General features: G+C 49.8%; 1 protein-coding gene across 8 annotated transcripts in view; it reads right to left on the bottom strand.

The window, feature by feature from the left end:
• Window positions 1–21923, bottom strand: part of ANO1 (anoctamin 1) — a gene marked incomplete at its 5' end in the record, with an annotated part of 147934 nt that overhangs the window by 83530 nt on the left and 42481 nt on the right. For all 8 annotated transcript variants that reach the window (XM_080911309.1, XM_080911310.1, XM_080911314.1 and 5 more), the window contains one exon: window positions 6124–6269. In XM_080911309.1, coding sequence (XP_080767435.1) covers window positions 6124–6269 — 146 coding nt within the window. The remainder of the gene's footprint in view (window positions 1–6123; window positions 6270–21923) is intronic.

The following is a 21923-nucleotide window of genomic DNA, read 5'->3' as shown; positions in this document are numbered from 1 at the left end:
CCTTTAGCCCAGGATGGCCTAGAATTTGTTATGTAGCCAAGGATGACTTTAAGCTTCAAAATTTCCCGCCTCTGCCTTCCCGGTGCTGCAGTTGGGGAATGTGTAGCCTCAGCCTGTTTTATGCAGAACAGGGACTAGAACTCAGCTTCGTGTATGCCTACCCACTGAACCCCAGCCCCAGAGCAGGGCTGTGATACTCTGAAGTGTCTCAACAGGAGTGACACTCTGTCCCAGTAAAGAGCTAAACTTATGGGAATGTGACCATCTGTTCTCAGCCGTTAAGAGGAGCATGTATCTCTGTAGAGGGACAGAGGCCCCATGTCTGGGACAGGTATGGGGCTGGGCCTAGTCTTGGATCAGGTCCACACACCCAAGGCATTTTTGCCCTTCACAGAAATGTTGACAACACTTTCTAAGAATGGCACACTCTGTCTTCAAGTGTCCTGCACATGGAGGGAGCACTGCTGCTAGGTCCACTTAGTCTGGAAGAAACTGAGGGTAGGCCTCAGGTGTCCACCTCGATGCCCTTGGTACCAGATCCCTACCCACGACTGTAGGATGCTGGCTCTGACTTAGCACTGAGTAATGTAACTGGGAGCATGCCTCTGTTCTGCCACAAAGTTACTGAGCCACCAGGCAGTTTGGTAAGCAGAGGCTGGCAGGGAGGTCTCGGTGGTTTCTTGCAGGCCATGAGGTTGGCTGGGCTAGGTCCAAGCCTGGGAACATTTGGGAGTCTGGAAGGTCAGTAGGGCCGCCTCCTGCCAGGAGGATTAACCAGGTTGATTAGAGTTCTGGGTGGGCCAGGTGCCTGGGGACATGACTGGCAGCCAGGTTTCATCCTGGGGGCTAAGGGGCAGGTTCTTCTCAGAATCCCAGGAAGGGCAGAGAAGTGCAAAGTCACGAAGTGCTGGCTGCTAGAGAAGCCTTAAAGGGGAAGATGAACCAGGCCCTAAAGGGAGCCCTGGAAGACAAGGAGCCCCTGTGCCATGCTAGGCAGTGTGGCCAGGCTGAGCCAAGATGGGATATGGCATATACTAGGGGGGTGGTTGAGGACACACCTGCTTTTGCTGGCATCCTGATCACCCAGAGGCTCAGAGGTCTCAACCTCATTTCTAAACAGTCCTGGGATCCTATCAGGCTGGCCATGGGTTCTAGTAATTCCTGAAGCTGGGACCTCGTCTCTCCTTCGCCCTGCCCCTCCTACCTGCCTTCTCCCCTACCACGCACATGGTCTGTCTTCTCCTCTCTCTCCCTCTCTCCCACTCCTTCTTTACCTTTCTTTAACCTCTTCTAACTGGTCTTCAGGCTTCTTTGTCTAGGATCCAAGGTGCCATGCTAGCCTCCTGTGGACCACCTTTCCAAGACGTTCTAACTCTCCTCAGCATGAGCCCCTGAGGCCAGACCAAGTACTGCCCTGACACACCTGCACCCAGAGCCAGAACAATGGCTACCATTGAAGAAGATGGATAGCCAAGACTTAGAGAAAAGAACAGACAGAGCCTTCCTATGAGACACATACAAGGAAATGACACCAGGGAGTCTACAAGGTGAGGCAGGGGCCAGATTCAACTTGAGCAGTTGTTTCCTGTGTACATGGCCCTATTAGGTCTTCCCACAGGGGCCAAAGTGGGTTTTACCTTGCCTGTGCTCAGAGACCAGCTCTGCTATGGTTTGGTGGAATGCCCCTAGACCTGGCTCCTCCATCCTGAGACACATGTTGGTGAGCCCTCCCGCATGTAACAGGACTTCCCTGGCAGTGCTGCTAGGACTCAGTGTGCTCACCATAAAGTATCTACCATCGGACTGTGGATTCTCAGGGATGCTCATTCTCACTGGGCACTCGTGCATGAAGAAAAGAGAGAGAACAAGTGGGGAGTGAAAGAGGAAGTCACCCAATACCAACCTCTGGGGGCTCCCCACCACCACATACACCACACCACACATCCATACATACATCCATACACACATCCATACATACATACATGTACATAGACACACACACACACACATACACACACACACACACACACACACACACACACACACACAGGTGGAACAAGGAAAAAGAACCTTATAGTCAGAGGGAACCATAAGAGAAAGGTGGTAGGGAATCAGGTTCAGATTTTAAAACTGACCTGGTGGGGGTGGGTAGCAGGACTTGGCACCAGCACCGGTGTGGCCATCCCTGAGGGCCTGGCCCTTGGCAACTTGTTCTGTTATACTGGGAAGACTGTCTGTTTTTCAGTGTTAGTGGGTAGCAACTTCTAGACAGGCAATGTGGGCCCCCTGCCTGCTGCTCTCTACAACAGCCTGGGACCCCTAAGGTCTGTGAAGCTGTTCTGAGGTAGGCCTGGGAGACACAGAGGAAGACATGGTAAGTCCCACAGAAGGTGCAGAGGCACCAGGTGACTCTGCATGTCCCTTTCGATGGACAAAGCAAGCCAAAGAGGCCATTCTGTAAACTGCAGCAGGAGGGATGTGGATTGGGTCATGTGTAACTTCTAAATATTCTTTCTCTGGTTAGGAAAGGGGCACCTTCATGGAAGGCAGGGAGTCGGGAATTTCTCAGTGATCTCTGAATGGGGGGTTGTGGGATGAGCACGTGTGTGTGAGTGTGTGTGTGAGTGTGTGCGTGTGTGTGCATGTGTGTATAAATGGGCAATGGCAGCTTGTGTCTAGGCACCACTATGTGCTGTGGCCACAGAGAATGGAGGGACAGTTGCAGGGGTTGAATGTGTTGCTGTTGTCTCCTGGGTGTTTGGGGGAAGTGCTCCCGGAAAGAGCTTCCTCCAGGGAATTTTTAGAGGAGGATGGACAACAAATCCTGTCCCAGCACCACAAACAAGGAGGGTGCCAGCTGCTGGGCAGAGCGGGAGGCATCGGCAGGGCCCCGTGTTCACACTTTACATGTGCTTCACCTACTTCTACTTCCCGGAGCACAGGCTGAATTCAAATAGCCTGTAACAAAACAATACAAAAAACCCTGGGGCTTCTGAAGGAATCTGAAAATCGCAGAATTTCCTTAAACATGGGAAAGATAAAATTAGAGACCTGAGATCTTGCTTCTGGTCAGGAGATTCCAGACTGGTGAGGAGCATCAGAGCCTTTCGGTTGATTTTGAGATAGAACCCTAGCTGTAGCCCAGGCTGGTCTCAAACTCAGCAAGTCTCCTGCCTCAGATTCTGCAGCTCTTGGATGGCAACCTTAAGCTGCCATGTCTAATTCTAGGCAATATCCATGCAAAACTTCAGCTTTATTCCAGACGTTTGTGTGTGCATGCATGCATGTGCGTGTGTGCCTGACTCCATGCATGTGCATGTGTGCCTGACTCCATGCATGTGCATGTGTGCCTGACTCCATGCATGTGCGTGTGTGCCTGACTCAGGCCCAAGTTATCCGTTTCCGATCACTGGCTTGACCAGGAATCTATGAACAGAAATCTCTGATGGCAGATAAGTAGCTCATGCCCTTGTCCCAGCAGGCAGGCTGACACCCACACAGTGGGTATTTCTGGGAACTTGGGTTAAAGACTGAAGCACTCAGAGATCATCAGAGAGAAAATGAAGGGACCCAGTCCCGCCCACCTGGCCTCTGACTTCCCAGATGCTCTCAGTCTTGCCTCCCAACTGAACCAAGGGGACCGTCCGTCCTTCCCCTTGGAATGGAGCTGGTAAGAACAGTCTGGAAGCTGCAGTCTGGGCTGAGGGGTTTTTTTCTAAGGCTGTTCCTCTAGGGAAGGGAGGTGTGGCCCACACCCTCTGGCTTTCAGCAGCACTGGGCTTCCTCTGCTGGGTGACTCTGAGATGACTAACAGTGGTGGCAGGAGTGTACGGAATGCTCAGAACCTCAGGTTTCAGAGTTATGGTCGCAGCATGATCCCTGTGTCTGACCTGTACATGGATCCAGAGCCACAGCCCTCCTGGTCTGTAACACTGTATAAGCATCTAGGAAAAGCCGTGTGCAAAACAAGGGCCACAGACCTCCTCAGGGCTCCCACTTGTTTCTGGACTGTGAAGACTTTGAGATCAAGAACTCAGTAACTTCTTTGGTTTGGGGGGCATGGGTAGCTGCTAGGTTTGAGAACATAACAGGTCAGGGTAGGAATGCCAGTGCTCAGGGCCATATGTTCAGACTGTTTGCTCATGCTCAAGTCCCCTCCCATGGGGGCCACCTCTACAATAACACCTACTTCTTTATTACCTTGGCAACCACTGATCTCCAGTGCCTCTATCTGGAATCCTCATGTTCTAGCCTCCGAGTCCCATGGATGCTACCCAGTTCCCCCCCCAGAACTCCCCCCCCACAACCCTCATGTTCATTCACAGGTAGACTTGCTACGATTTCCCTCAGCTGTCTTTCAACTAACGGGTAACTTAGAAGGAGTCACCTGTCCCTCTGGGCCTCAGTTCCCTGAATTGTATTGACAGCACACCCCCCTACACCCCTCTGCAGCACACCCCCCCCAATGCCTCATTTTAACTTAAGCAAGCTAAGAAGCACAGTTAGCCAACTTTGGGCCTGCCATAGACACAGAGGAACAGTCCATCAGAACTCAAGCTCCAGAAGGGTCAGAGCCCCTCCTGTCTCAAGCTCTCTCTGGGTACCGAGGGGAGGGACATCAGGGGCCAGCAAGACCCAGTGAGGCCCAACTCACAGCTCTGTTCAAATGCCCCCTGAGCTCCTAAGGTTGTTTCCATTCTGTACTTGACAGGAAGGCACCTGTCCATCAACAGCTGCTCCTGGCCCAGGCTCCCCAGGACTCTGGTACCACCCAATAGAACCCCACCTTCCCCTTAGCTGAGACCCCAGGACTGCAAGGTTTGTACACAGCCAGAGCCTGCACTGTCGAGCCAGAGCTCCTATCAGGCCTCTGGGTGTATTCACCCAGACCCTCAGTTTCCCAGCCCCAGGCTAGGACAGGCCAGGGCAATCCCTCAAGCTGGGCCCTCAGCTCCAGCCCCAGGATAGAGCCCCAGGCATTGAACAGCTAATCTCCCTCTAGTCTAGAAAGGGAGCTGGAGGTAGGGGTGGAAGGGACAGGAAGAGAAAAAAAGTTCTTTGGTCCCTGCTGAGAGTGCCCCGCCCCCACCCGGGCTCTGGGAAACCTTGTACTTTAAACCAAACTCAGGGGTGAATCCCACTCCCCCTCCCTCTCCCAGCACACACACACACACACACACACACACACACAAACACACAACGTTGCCACTAGGGACAATGCTATGGTAGAGGGGACCTCTGTACTGGGTTCCCCAACCAGGCGACTGACTCCACCCTACCCCCCCCACCCGTGCCCAGAGCGCTGGGAGGGGATGAGGGACCAGATCGAGGTAGGCAATCTCTGGGTTGAGTCTGGGTGGTATGTGCCAGCTGCGCTGGGCTGGAGACCTAAGCACTGCAAGCAGGTGGAGTCTCTCGAGCCCCACCGGGTGGCGGTGGCTGTGCAGTGGTCACACTCACCCTGGTGGCCACCTGATTCCTACCCTTGACTCCTACAGCCCACCCTGCTGTTCCTGGCTAAGGGCCTGAAAAGGAGGGTCTCATCCAGGCTTCGGCAGTATGCTCAGGGCCTAAGACCCCCGGGCCAGGCACTGTGGGGATCCTGGAACACTCTAGGGACCCCAGGAACAGCAAAGACTTTGAGGGACAATTTTGGGACCCCAGGGACACTGCAAACCCCTGAGTTGGACGCTGTGTACACTCTGGCGACTCCAGTCAATGTGCTATGAAGATCTCAGGGACACTTTGGGTACTTCGGGGACACTCTGTAAACCTCGGGTCTGGCGCTGCGGGGACTTCGAGGACACTAGAGACCTCAGAACATTCTGTAGACCCCTGGCAACACACTACAGAGACCCCAGGGACACTCTGGGGACCCCGGGGCAGAGCACTGAGGGGAACCTCAAGGACGCTGCAAACCCTGTGTCGGGATCTGCAAAGACCTCAGGGACACTCTGGGGACCCCGGGCGCTGTGTTTCGCAAGTGGAGGACGAGCAGAGTATAGCCGGTCGTGTACACTTGGTCCCGGCAGCGCCGCGTTCCCAGGCCGCACGTGCGTGGGTGGGAACCCCCAAAGCCTTGCGCGCTGTAGAGAGCTCGCCCGTGGCCGCACCCGAACTCACCGTGCCCTCCGACGGCAGGTAGCCCAGGTCCTCGATGGCGCAGATGTTCACGATGTGGACGCTGCGGTCCTCCGCCGGGAGCGTCGAGTACTTCTCTGGGACCCTCATGGTGGCCTCGCGCTCCCCATCCACGGCCCCGGTGGCGTCTGCAACGGAAAAGCGGTGCTGGCCTGGCGTGGACGGGACGTGGCCGCTCCCTCCTCCCTCGCGACCTCCCGGGCGCTGCCGCCACCTGGCCCGTCCCGAGGGCGCCCGCGCGCCGTGAACTTGGCCGCGCGCCGGCTCCGCCTTAAAGATATAAGCGCAGGGGCGGCGGCCACGCGGGTCAGATTTTCCGTAGAAATTTAAACACAGGAAGAAAGGATTCCTAGTTTTATTTTTACCCGGGGTCAGAGCCCGTTTAGAGTTTTGTTTTGCTTTTTAAATTTTGAGGGTGGAAAGGATTCTTACTCGAAGGGAAAAGTGTCCCGACCACACCTTAAATAAAAAGCTCCCCACCCCCTCCCCCCAGCTAACTTTGCTGTCTCCTCTCTAAGGAGGTGACAGATTAACCGCAATGCCATCACCCGGGACCCCTCCTGAATCTCGATGCCTGTGTAGACCTCCTCCCCCACCATCGGCTCCGCACCTGTGAGTTTTAGACGCTCTCCTCCACAGGGGAGAGAGAGTGGATGGCGGCTAACTCTTGCCTGCCAGGAGCGAGTGCTGCCCGGTTTGCTTGGTGGGGTTTTGTTTTGTTTTCTCTTAAGGACTTAAGGAGGTCGCAGAGCACCCTAACCTGGCCCTCCAAGGCCAGCTGCATCTCCTGCAGTAGCTAGAAGCCAATGCCTTCAGCCCTCTCACCCCAGGTTCTAGCAGGGTCCCTGCACACAGTAGGTGTTTTTTAGTCTCGGGTTAGGAAGAGGAAGAGGAGGAGGGAGGGAGGAAAAAGAGGAGGAGGAAGAGGGAGACGAGGAGAAGTCAGGCTCCAAGAGCAGCTGCTGTCCTGAGTGAGTCTCTGCAGGGGCCACACTTGCCACCCTCCCTGCAGGGTGGCCTCTCTTTCCTCTACCTCTCTGGTGGGCATCAGGGCACTTGTCCCCCAGGACACCCTCCTGGGCCCTCTAGCCTCCGCTCTCACTGTCTTTGGGTTCTGCTCTCAGCGCGTTGTCTGGTGGGATACCAGCCTCCCACAGCTGACACTCCCCCCAGCTGGTCCTGCAGCTGCATGGGAAAGACCCTCCGAAGTCACTATGAAAAGTCACCAACATCAACACAGCCTCTGGTGATTCCCAAACGGCATCTACAGCGATGGAACAGGCAGCAGAGACAGAATGCGTTGGGCTGCAGCTTGAGACTTCCAATCCAAGGAGCCAAGCAGCACCTTGTCATGCTCACAGACTGCTCTCAGGGTGATCACAGAGCCTTCCCTTGCTGTGTGTGCTTAGCCATGTGACTGCCATCTTGTCACTGTCTTGACCACCCCTTCTCCGTCAGCCATATGCCCCCATTTAGCCTAAGTCTTTAAACTTGGAGAGCTTTTATAAAGGTCCTTGAGCTACCAACTGCCTTAAGTGTCAAGTGCCCTTAAAGGGGGATTTAAGAAATACATTAAGTTGGCCAAGTCCCAGAAGCAAACACTTCTCCTCCCCCGCCACCCTCCACTGTGCCAGGGGACTGGGCTGGAAAAGCATACAGTCACACACAGGATTATGTAACTTCATACTGTTGTTGATAAACAACTAGCATTGTGTAACCGGAGCACACCCTCCTCCTAAATTTATGTTCAGGTGTCAGGGATCTCCCAGGATCCAACAAGGATGATTTTTCTTTTAAAAGAAAAAAAATTTGATCAGGGCCAGGGATGGGATCTGGTTGTAGAATATTTAGCATGTGCAATGTACTGGGTGAAACTTTAGTGTTATGCTAATAATAAAATGTGCACACAAGGGTGTGCACATGTGTATGTGCATATGTGAGTACTTGTGTGTGCAGGTGTATATGTTTATGTGTGAGGATGTGTGTGCATTGTAAGAGTACATGTGTCTGCATGTGTGTATGTATGTGGGTACATGTGTGTGCATGTGTAAGTCTGCATGCATGACAAGAAACTCTGGTGTTCTCATGTGTTTGGGAAGTGACATTTTTCCTCTAACCCTAAGAGGGATCTGGGGCAGATGTGGCCTCCTGGCCTTGTTCCCAAAGCCCTGGGGAGCTTCCAGGTGGGGGACCATCTCTAGGGATGGCAGCTATCTGTTTTCTCTGGAGACAGCCCCTGGCTATAGTGTATAGGAAGCTGAGCTGAGGCTCTTCTTTCAGGGTTTGGCCTGGTTCTGTGCTCTGCCTTGGCCACGGAAGACTTGATTGGAAGACTGCATTATCTCCTTTTCCACTCTCTGCTTCTTCTGGTCACTCCCTCTCCAAGGCTTCTGGGTGCGCAGTTCAAGGATGACACAGCAAGGGCAGAGAGGATATGGAGTGGCCTCCACACAGTGTGAGTCTGAGGGATGGATGGGCTGGAAAGAATCCTGAGATAGCTGATGCTGGCTGTCAGCTTGATAGGTTCTAGAATCACCAAGAGACAGACCACTGGGCATGCCGGGGGTTACCTGAGGTGAGAAGATGTGCTTTGAATGTGGGGGACACCATTCCATAAGTTGGGGTCCTAAAGTGAATGAAAGGAGAGAGCAAGCAGAGCACCCGTGTTCATCTCCCTGCTTCCTGACTGTGGGTATAACAAGGCCACACTCACGTTCCTGCCTCTGTGCCTCCCCATGATGACTGTGACCTCAAACTGTGGACCAGAGAAACCATTCCTACCTTAAGTTGTGTTTTATCAGAACAATGTGACAAGTAGCTACTACAGGACACATGCTGTCCCCAGGTCCCCACATCCCAGGTCCAGAGTTCTTGAGTCTTGAAATCTTAAGGACCACTACCACCACCACCACCAACAACAAAAAATTAAACCAACAAGGGGACTGTCCCTCTTTGGAATAGCAAAGTAGAAACAGGTCTTGTCCATTGCAAACCACAGTGGATTTCATCACACCATACCCCAAGGGCCAGCTTCTGTCATTGAGACTAATCCCCTTATTAATTAGTAATCATGGCCTTCCTGGCTGGCTGCAGGGTGCTCTTTATGACGGAACTCTTGCTTTCCCGAATCACCCTGACTGGTGTTTGATGCCAGGAACCAAAAGACACCTGTGTCTTTGCTGACATTTCTAGTCCTGGATGTGTGGGGGGAGGTAGGGGGTGAGCAGGAAGTGAGAGGAGGGAGGAGAGTACCTGCCTTGTGCAAGGCTTGGAGGGAAGCCTTTCCCATGGCATTTTGTCTTGGCTTCCTTGACTTTGCCCATACAGAAAGCGTCTCTTCTGTCCTGCCCTGCACCACAGGTCTGAGCCTATAGCCATCTGCAGCTCAGAGAGAAAAGCAATGAGCTTTTTACAAAGTCAGACACAAAGAGGGCTTTTGCACCAGAGAAGGTGATGCCTGGTCACAAAGATCCTGGGCTCAACCAAAATCCCAACTCCTTGTAACTAACTGCAAGGCCTCACCATGCCTTAGTTTCTACTTTCTTTGGTAGAATGTACTTTTGGATGTCTCTGTGAGGTGGCTATAATATAGCTATACTTTCTCAATTGAAATATGTCTTCTCCAGGAGTTTCTTAAAGACTCAGAAAGTAAAGGAAATTCATGATACTTAGGAAGATTCTAAAATTTGCAGGACTCACAAGGCCCTTCCCCGGAGTTATACAAGCAGAACAGTGGCTGGAGAGAGGAGACTCTCCCTCTGACTTAGATATTTGCCTGCTCCATGGATGCTGTGGCCTATTTAAGTATCTCTGCACATATAGTCATCCAAATAACCCCAATAAGTCCCCTGGTCTACTGAGCTAGACTCTGGTAGTTTCTTTGGTATGTTTCCAATTCTCTATCTAGGGTAAATGGGCATTTGCTCACATCTCCCTAGGAAAAGTTACACAAAAGCATTTCCAGAAATGTTAGATCCTGAGGGTTTAGATCTAATCAGTGAATCAATGGCTTGATGGGTTCATAATCTGATGGAGCAACTAGGAGATGATGAGAGGTATGAGGGTGGGCCTAGATGGAAAAAGGAGGCCATGGGGGAGTGTCCTTGGGGCTGGACCTGGCTTTAGCCCTTTCACAGATTCTTCCTCTGCATCTTGTCTGCTGTGATATGACCCCTTCTGCTCAACCACATCCTGCCTAACATGCCTTCTGATGTGGTTAGCTCAAATAAACAGTCTGTCCCTTTAAATTGTTCTCAGGTAATTTGGTAATAAGGATGCAAAAATAATACCACCTCCCACATGACATTTGGGATAGGACCGTTCATTGACTCCAAGGCCATCTATGTTTTTAGTCACCTCTACCCCTAGAAGCCAGTAATACTTCCTCATGTTGGTCCCTCTGTGACATCTGAAAACAGTCTCAAGACTTTGTTAGACATTCCTGAGATGCCCTCAGGTTAGCCTGTGTTCTGAGGTCACCCTTGCTGGGCAGACCATATGTGTCGCTGGCCTAATAGCCAATGCACTTGGTTTAAAGGTCAGGCAGGAGAGTAAAGCTGGTTCTCCAGGGTCTGACCCCCTGCCTAGAGTCATGTGTGTGCAAGTGTTGGAGGTTGGGCAGGAAGCCTCTCCTTGTAGAGTTCTGCATTAAGATGCACCTAAGGAATGGGAATGAGAAATGAGGTAGAGAGTTTACCCAACGTGCCAAAGCCCTGATTTCCAGCCCCAGTACTGTATTGAGGTGGGGCACCATGGTGCTTCCTGTGATTCTTAACACTAAGGAAATGGAGGCCAAAGATCAGAGGTTCAAGGTTATACATAGAGAGTTGGAGGACAGCCTGGGCTACACATGAGAATCTATTTCAGAATCACAAAAACTCACTAGCATGTGTGTGGCCTTGAGTTTACCTTGCTAAATTTCCTTTTCATCCTCAAATCTGAAGATTTATTTTATTTTTATATTTATGTGGGTGTCTATGTATAAATGTGTGCACATGAGTACAGTTGTCCACCGAGTCCAGAAAAGGAAGTTGGATCAACCTGGATCCAGAGGTTTAGGAAGCTGTGAGCCGCCTAGTGTGGGTGCTAGGAACAGAACTCATACAGGCCTTCTATAAGAGTAGGAAGAGTACCTAACCACTGAACCATCTCTCCAGACCTCATTCTTCAACCTAGACCACTGTACTTCAAAAAAAAAAAAAAAAAAAAAAAGAAAAAAAAGAAAAAGAAAAAGAAAATCTACCTTACAATTCGATTTACCAAAGGAAATTATTTGGGCCAGCAAGACTAGGCAGGTAGAGCCACTTGCAGTTAGGCCGACTGATCTAAGTTCAATTCCAGAGACCCACAAGGTAGAAGAAGGGAACTGACTACTACAGTTTATCCTCTGACCTTCACATGCATGTGTGTCACACACACACACACACACACACACACACACACACACATCAGTGGTCCTCAACCTTCCTAATGCTGTGACCCTTGAACATAGCTCCTCGTGTTGTGGTAACCTCCAACTCTTCATTGCTACTTCATAACTGTAATTTTGCTACTGTTATGAATTTGATATGCAGGATGTCTGATATGTGACCCCTGTGGAAGGGTTATTTGACCCCCAAAGGGGCCTTGAGTCACAAGTTGAGAGTCACTGTACTAAATAAGTAAATGTAAGAAAAGAAAAGAAAGGAAGGAAAAGAAAAGAAAAGAAAAAAGAAAGAGGGTGGTCTTAAGGACTGCTGGTGACTCATAGCAGCCTGAGGGTAGAGACAGGAACAGGGGGAAGAGTGAGCCACGTATGAGTCAGGGCTGGTGGTATCTCATGGAAGGACCAAACAGACGCCAAACAAAGTAGATGACATGGCCTTCTGAAAGTGACTTGAGTGCATAAAGATCTAGAGGAGGCTGTTGCTAAGGGAGATGGGATGTCAATCATTTCCTTCCCTCTCATGACATCAGCACCCAGCAGAGCTGCCCAGCTGCCAGAACCACCAGCCCTGGCATGCAGCCAAAGCCGGGTGTCCAGTGTGAGGGTATTCCCAGTGTGAGGGAATTGTGGGGTTCCTGCAGAGCCTGCAGGGTCTATGGGACTCTCAGTTTCAGAAGGTCCAGCCTCTCCTTGTGTCTTGCTCATTCTGATCCTTGGGAACTCACACACACACATTTTGAAAACATGCCCAGGCTAGGCTAGGACTCGCCAGCCTCCTGTGGCCTCCTCCCGGAAGCCTTTCTTGTGGGGCTGGGGACATTGACTCAGCTCAGCTCCACCAGCCCTGGCTCCCTCTTCCCAGGCGCCTAGGATGGCTGCTGCCCCAGCAGGCCTGGTCACAGGCATTCTGCGAGCTAGTGTTTGGCACCCTGTGTGATTTCTCCATTTGTGCTTATTTATTTAACAAGCTGTCTTATTGGAGCTGGCCCTAAGCTGAGCTCTTTACAAATATTAACTTGTGGTCTTACCCTGATTACAGCCCTCTGTGAGTAGATTCACACACCCCTGCCCTTCCTGGGGCCTTGCAAGGGAGGAGCCATGAAAGGTTCAGGGCCAAAATTAGCCCCTCTCTCTCCATGATAGAATAAGGTGGGAAACAGGCTGATCTCCTTTGCAGCAACACAGTCACATGTGAAGCCCTGTCTGGGCAGAGGGTAAACTTCACCACCATGAACACAGATGCCCTGACTCCAGCCAGGTTAGTCAGAGAGAGAGAGGCCCCCGGAGCCTCAGTGATAGATTTTAGGCTTCCTCCCCAGATAGAAAGAACAGCCACTCCCCAGCTTGTCCTGCCCTTCCATGAGTGCTGACCTCTCACTCCAGAAGCAGGTCTCCAGGATAGGGGAGCAAAGAGCCTGAGTCCCCACTGACAAGGCCATGAGCCCTTCCCGCCCAATGCCGGGGTATCAGAACCTCTAAGTACCAAGGACCTCACTCTCTTGACAGAACATTCTGGAACATGGAGAAGTCTACTGGGCTTGGGCTTCCCAACAGGACCATGGAATTCCTGCTTTCAGATACTCTGGCAGTCACATTAGTGGAGTAAAAATAAACAGGCCAAAGGAACAACTCATTTCACGCAGCCCATTAGATTTAAAAAAAATTAAATTTTAACTGGTCGTCAATAAGCACTCATTAGAATCTTTTTTCCCCCTGGTTTCTCTTTTCTTACAGATTGGAAATGTGCTGGGTGTCTCACACTCTCAGAACTTCTTGGTTTAGAAAGCCATGTTTCCTGGGACTGCAGGCTGCCTGTGGCCAGAAACCACCTCAGCTGGTACCCTTTCCTGATTGTTCAAAGAAGACTAGGTGTGTGGCTTTCTCATCTGTTCTACGTGGTCCCAGGTTTCCTAAGGTTTCGACTGTGAACTCAACTGAGGTTGTTTGGCTCATCAGAGAGAAGGCATCTGATTCAGAACTGCCCTTTTGCGTGGCCTGTAGGCATATTTAGGGGCCTCTTATTATTAATTAATCAAATTTTAATCTAGGCCACACGGATGTAAGAAATCCACCTTTGCCTAGAGGCTGGCTACAGGACATCTTTGACATCTTGCATCCTTGACATCTGTGCATAGAGACTTCTTTCATTACTAAGTCTACCAGTTGGCCCAGCTGCAGAAGTTCAAGGCCCACGTAGGATGTAGGAGCTTCCAGATAGCTCCAGTACACACACCACTGGCTGTTTTGCCCACATATCAGGAAGACTAGTGCAGACTCCCTGTCCCCAGCATGGACTGCAAGGTCTCATCTGGCTGCTCAACCTGGGTGGGAGTCAGGGTAGAGTGGGCCCACAGAAAGGTGTCACAGGCCTCAGAGAGAGAGGAGGGAGGGAGGGCAGGAGAGAGGGGAGGGGAGGAGAGAAGGGAGGGAGAGAGAGAAAGGGAGGGAGGGAGGAAGGGAGAAGGGGAGAGAAAGAAGGAGAGAAAGAGAGAAAAAAAGAGAGGGAAGAAGAGAAGGAGGGAGAGAGGGAGGGAGGGAGGGAGAGAGTGGGAGAAGAGGGAGAGAGAGAGGTATCCATTCTATCAACAACTATCACTCATGAGTGTCTTATTCATATCTGAGCTCCTGACTCATTCATTCATTCATTCATTCATTCATTCATTCATTCACCCACTCTTTCATTTATATACTCACTCAGGAGTCTGAACCCCAAAGCCCAAAAAAAAAAAAAAAAAATCCCATCTGCTTTATAAATGGACCTAAGAAGCCATTTAACTCTCCTCCAATGTCATGCCTGAGGCTTTGGTCTTATTGTGTCATATGGAGCCCTCCTGGTCCCTCCCGTGAGCCTGAGATGTATTGCCAAGCCTGGGCCTCTCCCTCAGGTCCAGGAGAGCAAAGCCCTTCATCTTTTTCTCTGGAATCTAAGCTCAAGTCCTAGCCAGGTCTGGCCTTATGTAAAATGTCTGGGGGAGGTTAGCCAGGCATGCTACACAGATCTCAAGTGCTAAGACAGAGATAGAGAACACTAGGCCTACCTGTGCTACACAGTGAGTTAGAGGCTAGCCTGGGTAACTTACTGAGATCCTGTCTTAAAATGAAGCAAGCTGAGATTGAGGAAAGCACTAAGCACAGTGCTTCATGACCAGAGCCGAGCTGCTGAGCGCCATCTGTCCACAAACCACCCGACAGCTCCAGGCCAGTAGAATTCTCCCCAAGGTGGGATGGCTTGTTGTCTTGACATTTTTAGAGAGCCATGGGGCTGCCACCCAGTGGTCAGCCAGCCCAGTGGCCTTCCCTAGCCTTGGAGCAAGGGGCCTGCTCTCTCTGAGAGAAAAAGCTTAGTCCTCTGAGGGGGCAGTCAGTGCACCTATTAAAGACTTACTGTATGCAGCCATTGCAAATAGAGGTAAAGAGATGGCTAGAGGGAGCCTACAGGGGCCCACACAGCTAAAAGACCGAGGGAGGGACAGGTGGTGAAGTGTGCAGGCAAGCTAAGGAAAGAGCAACATGGCTCTGAAGCCTGCTGAGGGTTTCTCGGTGGAGCCTCAAAGTGTCACTGGGAACCAGGACAAGGGGTATTCAGACACTCATGCTTTATGGGGCAAGATCTGGAGGAGGCAAGTGCAGGGTAGGTGTAAAGAACAAGGGAGGCCAAGACTGTATGGAAAAGGGAGTTGTGGGCCAAGACAAGTGTGTGTGGACCAGGCAGGTGTGGGCCAAGATGGTGTGTAGACCAGGGAGGTATAGATCAGGGAAGTGTGGACCAGAGCAAAGAGTGTGGACCAGGGCCATATGGACTAGGGACATAGGGGTCAGGGCTGTGGGGATGTCAGGGCTAAGGCAGTGGGGACTAGGTGAGCAAGCTATGTTGTGCCCACCTTTGCCAGCTGTTGCTAAGCAACTGTCCAAGATTCCAGGACCCACAGCCCACATGCCAAGCCTGCCCCGAGTGCTGATGTCATTTAAGAGCAATCAGACATCATCTAAGAGCATGTTTCACAGCCTAAAGGTGGGAATGGCAGTTTCCCATGCTGAATTGCTGCCTAGAGTTCTTCATAGGCTCATGGTACCAGGCTCAGGGAGAAAGGAAGACAACACCGTTTTTACATAAACTAAAGAATTGTCTGAAGGGCTGGGGAGATGGCTCATCTGGTAGTCAGGACATGAGTTTGATCCCCAGTACCACATAAGAAATTGGGCATGGTGATTTGATCTTGTAATCACAGGAAGTGGACACAGGTGGATCCCTGGGAGTTGCTGGACTTGCATTTGGTTTCAATGAGAGGCTGGCAGGAAAAAAGACAAGTGGCTCTTGGGAAATGATACCCAAGGTTGACCTGTGACCTTCATATTCAGGAGTGTGCATGTATGCTTACCTACACAAATATATGCACATACAGATGTGCACACACACGTGTACATACACACACACATACACACACACACACACACACACACACACACACACACTCGCGCATACATGCACACACACACATATATGCACAAAACAAGGCCTGTCAGAGATGAGAGGCAGAACTCTCTGGTGGAGAGTGAGAATGAGAGGCCTTGGGAACAGCACAGCACGCCTGTGTCTGCAGCCCCCCATACTCCTGCCGTTCCCAGCAACCTCTCGGCACCAGCAGCCCTGTTCTCTGGCTGTGTGTCCTCAGTGCAAAGGGCATATGTCTTTCTGGAATCACTGCAATGTGTCTTCGATGAGTCAGAAGACAGCTCTGCCTATTTCTCACAAACTCTCTACAATTGCTTGGGCCACATGGATTCCTCCTCCAGAAGGAAGAACTAAAAACAAATAAAGATTTAGTGGGGTCTCCTAGAATGGTCCTCTGCCTTGTCCAGCCCAGCAGGCCCAGCTCCCTCTACTCCCAGCCTCTGGCCAGGTTCCAAGTTAGTCTCAGCCATGTGTTTTCGGAATCCTTGCACTGGAACATGAACCGTGAGCAATCCCAGCCAGGACTCGGGGCAGCTTATTCGCACGACTGCCAAGGCTCTGGAAGTTCCTTCCCAAGATCAGCGTCCTCCATCTCTTCCTGTTCTGCTCCTGAACATCTGTAATGCGGTCCAGAGTTTCTCCTTCCCTACTGCTACTTAGATAACACGTGTGAGAATGGTCAGTCTTGCTGTAATGTATGCTCAAGTGTAAATGACTTTCTCAGCCATGCCACCACATCAGGTCCACAGGCATCTTGGGATGGAGGAAGTGAAGAAAAGGAAGAAATTCCCACAGCAAAGCAAAGGAAAAGGGAAGAAGGAAGAAGATTGGAGACTGGGGACAAAGAAGTCCTTTCTGTCCCGCTAGCCTGGCCTGGCTCACCCCTTCCCTGCCCCTGCTCATTGCTCTGCCCCTAGAGGTAACCACAGCATGGATGGGGGGTGGGGTATGACACATGTCTGACTGAGGATCCACCTAATGTTCTAATGTTCACCTCCATCTGAAAGCTCTTTCCAGAACAGCAGAGAGATAAAGAAGAGTTAAGCTGAGATCCTCCAGGGGTGGCTGGGGGCCTGAGAAGGCAGCTTTTCAGATAAGAATCTGGTCCCTGGAGAACCAGCAGAAGAATGGGGGAGTACGTACCAGTGTCTTCCTGGTATGTGCTGGGCAGAGGCAGGGGGCTGGCTGATGGCCCACAGCCTCTGCTCCAAGGGCAAAGTCCTCCAGAGCCCCTCCTACAGACAGACCAGATACTTTGCACTAAACTCCAGTCCCTTGAGTCAGCCCTAGGTTGTGCTGATGGGGCAGGGAAGGACTGAGTCCAGCCTTACCCCCACCCCCAACCCCCAGTAGGGAAGGCTGGAGAACCTCTGCAGCCAGGCTCAGCTTTGAACACAAAACAAGCACGGTGTGCTGGGAGAGAATGCTGTGGGAGGATCCCCAAGTCTGCCCCAGCTCACTCCCAAAGCATTGAAAGATCTGCTCTTCAGATCAAAGACAAAGTTTGAAATAAGAGACCAGCGTTCAGACTGGACACACCCACGTCTGAGGGTGAGAACAAGAAGCCACCTGGTAACACCTGCAGGACCCTCTCCTGTCACCTGGTGCTGATGGGGACTGGGACAAGACCTTAACAAAATGAGCAAACCACACAAAGACAGAGTGGCAGGCACAGCCAGGTTGGGTTTCGCCAGAACAAAGGCTGTGGAGACTCAGAGACACGGGTGGGTGGAGTCCAAGCCCTGATTCCTCAGATTGCTGCAGCTCTTAGGACCTAGTCTCCTCCTTATCATGTAAGTGGACACCCAGAGCACCAGACAGACAGCTCCCTTCCCAGCACCGGGTCCTGACCCCATGGTAAGAGCTCCATTAACAGGAATTTGAGCTTATCTTTAAGGAAGAAAATCACTCTGGCCACTAGGTACCAGGCCTCAATAGGGGAGCCTCATCCTGTTCTGCCTATACATTCAACACAGACGGAGTATGATGTTAGGTCCAACACCACTCCAGGCTTCTCCATTCTTCTCATTCTTCTAACAAGACACAACTTAAAAAAAAAAATCACCCGACATGATGGTGAATGCCCTTTCACCTCCCCAGCACTCCAGAGGCAGAGGCAGAGGCAGAGGCAGAGGCAGAGGCAGAGGCAGAGGCAGAGGCAGAGGCAGAGGCAGAGGCAGAGGCAGGTAGATCTCTGTAAGTTCTAGGCTAGCCTGGTCTGCATATTGAGTTCTGTGCTAGCCAGGGCTACACAGAGAAACCCGGTCTCAAGATGAGTATAACAAGTTAAGAGTCAGGAAAACACACCAAATAATGAAGAATCGAGACCAACAATCGAAGGGACCGAGGGGACAGGGGAGACACCAGTGTGAGGAATGACACTTCCACAAACAGAACCAGACTCCACTTCTCAAACCAAAACTAAGGGTGGGAGACAGAATGCCAACAACAGTCTGGACAGACAGATGGCTGAGGAGAGACCATTAGCACTGGAAGCTATTGCAGACCAATAGGAGGCAAGGCAGGAAACCAGAGGGGTGACCCTGCTGGGAGGAGAAAAGGGGAGGGTGGGCTGCTGGGGACACGAAGAACTGGAGTCAGAGCTGCAGATTGGACACCATGAAGCTGCATGGAGTCCTAGACCGGGAGACTGCATGCAGTCCTGTACAGAGAAGTTACATGCAGTCAGTCCTGAACAGAATTGCATGCAGTCCTGGACAAAGAGGCCTGCGGGCCTATAGGATGCATATGGAGGTTTGGTGCAAGCCTGTAGGAGCACAAGGAACTTGGTTCAACCATTCTAAAGAAAATATCCCTTTAAGCAACTTGCGAAAGAAGGGCTTACTACAGCTCAAGGCTTCACCCTGAGCCAGAATCAGGACCCTCTAGTCCAGTGGGTTTCAACTTGTCTGTTGCAACCCCTTGGAAAACCTCTATCTCTAAAAATATTTACATTGTGATTCATAACAGTAGCAAAATTACAGTTATGAAGTAGCAACAAAATAATTTTATGGTTGGGATTAGCCACAACATGAGGAACTGTATTAAAGGGGTACAGCACCAAAAGGCTGAGAAGCACTGGGCTAGCTTCACATTGCTCTCTTACCTCTGCTAACTGGTCTGTCACCTCTCAAAGCATGGCCACTTGCTAGAGAGCAACTGTTCAAAACTGTGAGTCTGAGGTGTGTGTGTGTGTGTGTGCACATGTGTGTGTTTGTGTGTATGTGTGTTGTGAGTCTGAGGTGTGTGTGTGTGTGTGTGTGTGTGTGTGTCCTGGTGAGGTCAGATTCAAATTGTAACCATGGGTGAAGATACAAACAAGGGGGAAAGAGTTCAACATAGCCAAGGAGAAAGATACTGACTTTGATGACTGTCCCCCAGAAGTTGTGAAAGCCAATGACAGCCAGGTGGTGATGACATCATGGCACATGTGTTTGGAGAGACAGAATGCTGCATGACTGCTACAGTTCATCTCAGTTGTCAAGTTGATGAGACCTAGGATCACCTGGAAGAGGAGCCTCTGGGTGTTCCCGAGGGATTTACCATATTTACTGTATTTACCCTGTGGGTGGCACAATTTCCTAGGCTGGACTAAATAAAAAGAAGGGGGGAGGGAAGCTGAGCTCTTGACTATATTCACAGAGGCCTCCTGACTGTAGATGTGACATTACAAACTTCCTTGTGTTCCCCTGCCTTGCCCTTCCCACTCTTGTGTGCTGTACTGTAAAGTGTACACCAAATAAACCCTTTCTCACTTAGGTTGTTTTGTCAGAGTATCTTATCACAACAGGAAAACAGTGATTTAGTCACAATCACAAGAGGCCTTGACCTTATGTTCTCTAGGAACCACAGTCCAGTGTGCACACATGTGCACTCACTGACCAAGTCACAAGCAACGTTTAAACTATACATTGTTGAAAGCAAAGTCCTACTGACCTAGGTTTCGCTATCTACAGAAGGTGAAATTAAGAAGCCTTAAGACAAATAAACCAGTAGAAATCATCACTAGTACAGAAAGGAATGCAAAAGGGAGATTTTAGATATTAAATGACTGATAGGCCAGTAAAAGGGTTCAGTGAGTAAAAGTGCTTGCCACCAAGTCTGACAACCCAAGTTTGATCCCTGGTCCCACAAGCTGTCCTCCACTGTAGCTCACACATGGACACAAGTGTACATACATGTCTGCACGCATGTGTGCGTGCACACACACACACATACACACAAAGATCTGAACAGCAGAATCCCAAGCGGAAGTTTAACATGAGCTCCAGAAAATGAAGTGTGCACTGAGAAGAACATTCAAAGGCTACTTTGAGATGTCAAGGCTAAAATGCAAGCACAATTAATGAGAGAAAAATACATAAATACCAATGGACAAATGGATTCAACTGCATTTAAAGTTCTTGCAGTTCCCAAACATTGTTAAAACACTATTTAAGGATGAAAAAGTCAGGCATGTATATGAAGTTTCTGATTAACCACCAGTTACTAACCAGCCAGTGGGGGAAAAAAATTGTAATTTAAAAATAATTAACTAGTCCAAAAGAAATTTGAAAAACTAGTTTCCTTCTTCCTTCTTTTCTTTCCTCTTTCCTTTTTTCCTTATTTTTTCCACAAAGAAAAATAGATACAAATACAGAGACAAATGTAAAGTAGTTACAGAAAATATGAGCCTAGATATAGTAATGATTGTAAAAAATATAAATGGATTATATATTCTAATTAAATGGCAACATTTTTACAGGAGCTTTTAAGAAGCCTCTGCTGTTCACCATTTACAGACAACACAGTGGAATATAAAGACCAGAATCCAAAAGGTAGAAGTATATGCACCACAGAGATGGGATCAAGTTGGTGCGAGCATACCAATATCAAGTTAATTGGACTACCATACCAATACCAAACATAGTAATGTTTACTAGACATAATTAGCAGAAAAAAATAACTTAAAGTTATATTTCTAGATACTCTTCAACTTACAGTGGTATTACCCCTTTTAATTTTTACTTTAGCTTTATTTTATATGTATGAGTGTTTAGGCTGTGTCCATGTTTGTGAAGCACATGTGTGCAGTCTCCACAGAGGTCAGAAGAGGGAGTTGGATTCCCTGAAAATGAGGTCATGGACAGTTGTAAACCACCATGTGGATGTTGGGAATCTAATCTGAGTCTCCTGCAAGAGCAACCTGTGCTCTTAACTACTAAGCCATCTTTCTAGCCCCATGGAAGTACATTTTAAACTCACTGTGTATCCACATTATTTCAAGTTGAAGATGTATTAGATTTACTTAGTGTGGGCCGTCATGACCTGACCACATCATGCAATCACTTGTTTTCTTCCTGATCTTGGGCTGATGAGGAGCCATAGTTGATGCTCACTGTTGCCTGACTTTACCAAAATAAAGTTGACAACTCGTAAGTCAAAACTTTTAAGTCAGTTTAAGTTAGGCATGTTAATGCATGCCTGTCATCCAGCACTTGGAAGGCTGAGGCAGGAGGATAGTACAGTCAAGGTCAGCTTGGGCTACATACTGAGAGCCCTTGCTTCAAAAAACAAATAAAACAACAACAAAGACTTCAAAACATGTAAAACAAAGACCCAAATGAATGAACAAAAATCTTTTGTCTCAATGACATGTTTTGACATTTATTTAACACAACTCTTTGAGTAAAAGGTAGAACTATGAGAAATCATCTCACTACATATAACCCACATTCTCTTCAGCTACTGAGGAACAACACCAGAAGCTGACCTCTGGCTACACACACACACACACACACACACACATACACATATACACACAAACTCACATATACAGATGCACATATACACACGTGCACATACTAACACATACACCACACCAAACACATGCATACATGCATGTACATGTTTACACATGCATTT

Source organism: Micromys minutus, assembly GCF_963924665.1.
Source record: "Micromys minutus genome assembly, chromosome: 2".
NCBI classification, from domain to species: domain Eukaryota; kingdom Metazoa; phylum Chordata; class Mammalia; order Rodentia; family Muridae; genus Micromys; species Micromys minutus.
This window is presented reverse-complemented; position numbering and strand designations above follow the sequence as displayed.